The 5,644-nt window shown below is 33.2% G+C and overlaps 1 protein-coding gene across 2 annotated transcripts; it reads right to left on the reverse strand.

The window, feature by feature from the left end:
- Nucleotides 1-2,087: 2,087 nt before the first annotated feature.
- LOC128208765 (neurogenic locus notch homolog protein 2-like) lies at nt 2,088-5,430 on the reverse strand. 2 transcript variants are annotated; one of them, XM_052912347.1, is made up of 3 exons: nt 5,275-5,430; nt 4,329-4,847; nt 2,088-3,560 (listed from the first exon to the last, which is right to left on the reverse strand). In XM_052912347.1, the coding sequence occupies exons 1-3, from the start codon at nt 5,309-5,311 to the stop codon at nt 3,319-3,321; spliced, it is 798 nt and encodes a 265-aa protein (XP_052768307.1). In that variant the 5' UTR covers nt 5,312-5,430; the 3' UTR covers nt 2,088-3,318. The 2 variants fall into 2 exon arrangements, with proteins under 2 accessions (XP_052768307.1, XP_052768306.1); XM_052912346.1 differs by having other exon boundaries at nt 3,418-4,847.
- Nucleotides 5,431-5,644: the final 214 nt, after the last annotated feature.

Here is a 5,644-nt window from a genome sequence, read left to right on the forward strand (position 1 = left end):
CTTAAATGGAACATTAATGATACAGGAACAATATGAACATACAATCAAATCAAATCAAGTTTATTAAAGTAATTCACGGCCAACCACCCATTATACAAATCGTACATCAATGCCATTCAATATTAACAATTATCATGTTATCAAATGATATTCAATGATCACAATTAGTTCAGGGTAAAATAAAAGTTTAAATTACTTTGTAAAAACCCATGAATACATTTGCATGCTTTATCAAATCGTTAAAAAAATTACATGTCGATCTTCCAATTTTATTATTGTCATAAAAGTACTCCGTATTCTATCACATTTCTTGCATTCATAGAAAACATAATGCTCCTCCTCAATTACATTTATATAATTACTAAATCAAAATGTACAAAATGTTTTTCCCATACAACTCCTAAATGTCTCTATATCAAGTCTGTGACTAGAACATCTAAATTTCACATAACGCTTGTAAATAGTACGGAATATCGCAATAATATACTATTCAACAACGAGGAGAGATTTATAATTTTCATAATGTTGAAAACTAGGGCTCATTTATATATCCGCTCCAACCAGATTTTACACAAATTGAAATTCAGTATTTAAAAGTTTCAATTAATATTTTGATATCAATAACTTATTTACTTCTCTAACCTCTGAAGCTCACGCTCGTACATATATCATCCATCTCTTTTAGCATTAAATAACAATTCTAAGCACAACGATTATTACGCACAATTCATAATTGTCACAAATATTTTAAACATACTCATGCATAATCAAGAAAAAGAATTAAACGACCACATTCAAAGAGTACATTAAAATGATCGATGTATTCACCAATAGTTTTAGTTTATACTTATTTCTTTTAGTTCGATTATGACAAAAGCTGTTAGCTTATCGAATCACACTCGTGTTCGTCTCCTCGATATTTACTAGTACTGCTGTCTAAGACTTGATCGGGGATCGAACACACATTATCTTGGGTGAGAGATACCTGTAACACTCGAATCACTTAATTGCACCCTTAAAACACTTACAGTATTGAATCTGGAATATTTCTACGGTAGAAGAATACTTATCCACCCCCTAGTTCGGACCCATATAACAACACTGGTTTCATCATGTAGTTTAACCGTAATGCTTTTATGATATTTAATATATACATGTTTTGTAGCTTGCATAGCTACACATAGCTATACCTATTTAAAGCGTTGGCCAAAGACAAGTAGTACGTATACAGCAAGCCCAAACACTTATTAAAAAGTCATCTTTAATTGGCGTGTCACGGTATGTCCAGTTTTCAGACTTTAGTCATGGAGAACAACACCATACGAACTACTACTATTTAGCCTTTAGGTCTCATTTTTTATAAATCTTCATCACTGCCTCATCAAATTATTTGTACTACAGTTTCGGCTGGACTCACATAGTCATCAGCAAGCAAATGTCTATTTAAAGCTGCACTCTCACATATTGAACGTTTTGACAACTTTTTTTACATTTTGTCTTGAAACGAGCCATTTTATTGCAAAAATCCATGGAAACCATTTATACAAGAATGCTGACAAAACATTAGATCGCAGATTTTAATATTTAAGTTCACAAATTGATGTTTTATGCATTATTTTTTTCTTAAACCGTTAGTAACAGACATTTGCTTGCTGATGACCGTTAATAACGGTTTAAGCCATAAAACATTATTTTTCGAACGGAAATATGAAAATCCGGGATCTAATATTCTGTCAGCAATCTTTTATCATTGGTTTGCAGATGTGCTCTTTCTAAGACAAAAAAAATGTAAAAAAAAAGGTAAATCTGTGAGAGTGCAGCTTTCAAGCCAGTAGGGTATACAACTCAGGTTAAACCAAAAAATATTTCGTTTAAAACGTAACCCCAAATAAGCATAATTTTATATTTTAAACATTAAACAGGTACTTTAACCGAAAGCGGCGGTGATTGGGACACTAAATGTACTTTTTATTTTGTCGTTTTTATCTGTTGATTCTTGGTGAGGCAATACAAGATAATATCTTTTGAAAAGTACTTGCTCCCTCATTACTAATAAGTAAAATCAATGACCAAAAGAACACCATACGTTCAGGTTTTACAGTATTTATTTCGACAGAAAACGTAATTCTAAACATCTATTTCAAAATGTATAAACTTATTTTCGGATAATTGCACACAGTTTATATTCATGATGTAAAAGTATACACAGATAAACACACGTACTGTTTACCCAAATACAGCTGGGTGTAAGAACATAAACACTATTTATGGAGCAGAAAGGTCACTTAGTGTTATTTATTCAGATACAATGAGGTAATAACTCTATTTTTATAAATAGAACTGAGTTTAACGAAGTTGCAACTATTTTCAAGACAGTTAAGACATCAACAAATGAAATGAAATGAATTAACCATTACAACCACTTTAAATTGAACATCATTAACATGACTCCTGGGGTGCTCGAATGCTTTACACTATATGCTCGGAATCATTAATGTATTTACAATTTACATGCACATGGGCATATTTAAAATGACCTTAAGTGCTTAAGTCAGAACGTTAGACCAGTACCAGGTTATGATGTTCGTTTGATTTAATCATAAACCCAGCTCTTAAGTTTTAGATTATATACATTACATCTGAGTATAAGTATATACACAAATGTAAATCAATAATTTTCAAACAATTTGGGAAAAAAAGATGATTGAAGTAAAATACATGAAAAGGAAAATATGACAATATTAACTCAAGAGTAAACAATGAATACATGCATATCAATATTCAATGCACACATACATAAGTCTTTTCATCGATGCATTAACAAAAATTTTGAATGGTGACGCGTTATAATTTAGGGCAAAGGTTACTGATTACATAGATGACAAAGATATTTTCCGAAATACATAATTAATAAAGTAATGGCTGTTTGATTTTTTTATATTTATTTCAAGAGAAATCGGACGTGAAATGGACTGTTTTTAAATCTTTACAGTCTAAAAACGCTTGTTTGTAATATTTTGGTGAGCATACCCTTTACATAAGCCCTTTCCATTCATATCACCCTTTGAAATGATACCAAAATAATAGGAGTACAAATAGGCATCTCAAATCCACATTAGTGTACATCAAATAATAGAGTAGAGGTCTGGCTTCGTTATTCATAATCTGTTTTATTACAGTGTTTAATTAGACTCGTACAAACCGTTTTAAAACAATTTTCCCTCAACAAAATCTCAATATCACAGACACGCCATGAACAACGAACATATGGATACTATAACTTTTGAAAGACAAGTCTTTGCTAAATTAATGCTCTGATTAAGGCATACTTCGCAAAACATCAGAATATGTCGGCGGTGGTTGGCATACTTCTTCATAACTTGGCGGATCATTATTACTTTCAGTATGAGTGGAATTCTGTGATGTATTCATGTTATTGTTTGCATTTAACTGCTCTATGCTTTGTCTGGTCTGAGCATCAGAAGTGTGTGTTGGTGTTGACCTAGTCTCAGGTTGATAACCGTTGTGTGCGCCATTGATTCGTATAGCGTTTCCTCCTCCTGTAACAGTATAGATTGCGTTATCTGATGTTTGGACGTAATTGTTATTGATATGTTGATTCATTCGTTGCATAGTCAAATGTGAAACCCTCTGCTGTTCTGTACATATATTCTGTGCTATTCTCTCTCGATGTTTTCTTCTTCTTTTATTGTTTATATAACACACAAATACAGTTAATAATGATGCAATAACGATCACAGCAAATGCTATTCCAAGTGCTTCGGCAGTATTTAAACGTTTATCTAAGTCTTTACCATAGTTCTCATTTTTAACACACTTAGGATTCCCACATTCGTCCTCCACACAATCAAACAAACGTCCACAGTTTTTATTAGCACAGCCCCTATAGGGACCACAGTTTCTCTGACAACGATCACCGATGAACCTCCCCCAGCATTTACACATGGCTCTACATGCAGTGGCATTGATATAACACTCGCCTCCATTTTGGCAAACTTGGGCAGTTGTTTTGCAAGGGTCTTTGTATGTATCACTTGTAATATAGACACTAAATTAGCAAAAATCACCATGAAATCCACATGGACACTCACAAGCATATTTTCCATCTTTATTATTTACATAACAAGAACCTCCATTTTTACAAACTGGATGCTTTCCCATACTCGGACACTGACTCCTAGATGGTTTTCGTGGTGGCATTTCCGTTGTATTTGGATACTGGCAAAATGTACCCACGAAACCATTTGGACATTTACAGCCATAGCTAATATAGTTAGGCCAACCGCCAATGAATTGTACGCACTCACCCCTTTTACAAAGTCGACTATCACAGCTGAAGTAATAAGGAGCGCGTTTGTCCATTTCCTCGCAGAACTGGCCAATAGTACCACATTTGCATGAGCACCCAAGGTATTGTCCTTGAATATATGCCCTGGCTTCATTTTCGCATTCCCAACTTTCTGAAAGGTATTTTCTATCTATTATTTCGCATCTTGCTCCTTTAGAACCGAAATGACAATCACAATCATTTGTCCTATTATCCACAGGTCCGGCAACTATGCAAACACCACTATGGCAATCAAGGTTAGAAGAACAAGGCATCCCTAATGTAATATAATTGTACTGACACATGTCCCCAATTCTTTTCTCAGAGCAGATGCACGTGATGTTTTTCGTGTACTGGTCAAAGAAGCATTTCCCATCTCCATTACAGTTGACATTTATGTCACACTCTGTGTCAGCCTTGATATCACAGTTTTCATTTAGAAAGAAACTCATTTCGTCTAGGCTGCAGAGTCCAGGTGGACATGCCGAAAAAACTGATCCTGAAAAAAATCCCACGTAAAATGTAATGTTTAATCATTTAAACGTTTATTTTGAATTCACCATTTATGACTTTTTGTTATTTATCACTTTCAATGGTAAATATCAATGTATGACTATCTACTTGAAAAGATATTTGTTAAACAAAAATAAATTCAACTGAATTTTGAATTCACTATTTATGACTTTTTTTTGTCATATATCATTTTCAATGGTAAATATCAATGTATGACTATCTAGTAGAACAGATATTTGTTAAACAAAATAAATTCAACTAATAACGCAGGTACAGAGTTATTACCCTTGAAAAGGGATCGAGAGTGATTCATATCCGCTTCGATCTCACCCGTATTTACAGTCGAGGTAAAATAAATGAATATAAATGTAAAACTTTCTATTATTTCCCTTAAATATGACAAATTGTCTTACCTGCTAAACAGGTTAAGAAAAGTAACACAAACTCCATTCCATAAAAATCGACCTTTTCCTCCTTCTAGTAATTAATGTAAACATTCAACATATTTCTTTTTTTAGTAAATGTTGAAATTCTCGTTTCTTCTTTAGCGCTGGGTTTTGTATCGATAATTCGCTCCACTTACCTGACATGTTTACAAGTGATATAAAAAAGCTACACGTACTCTGTCACGAACTTTTCCACTGCCGTTTAAACAACACAATCTAAAAAGACAAACGTATATTGGAATGTTATATATTCCAAGTTCTAGCTTTACTAGGTTTCACCCACCAGCAGTTATTTGCATGCATTTTTAAGCGTTTTTAGTAATTTTTTGCTACTGAC

The sequence above is a fragment of the Mya arenaria genome, chromosome 11 (genome assembly GCF_026914265.1).
Source record: "Mya arenaria isolate MELC-2E11 chromosome 11, ASM2691426v1".
Classification (NCBI taxonomy): Eukaryota; Metazoa; Mollusca; class Bivalvia; order Myida; family Myidae; genus Mya; species Mya arenaria.

Coding starts and splice junctions, on each gene's coding strand:
- LOC128208765 (XM_052912346.1), bottom strand. CDS start 5,311: ATGGAGTTTGTGTTACTTTTCTTAACCTGTTTAGCAG. Junction 4,848..5,274: donor TTTCTTAACCTGTTTAGCAG/GTAAGACAATTT, acceptor GATTTTTTTCAG/GATCAGTTTTTTCGGCATGT.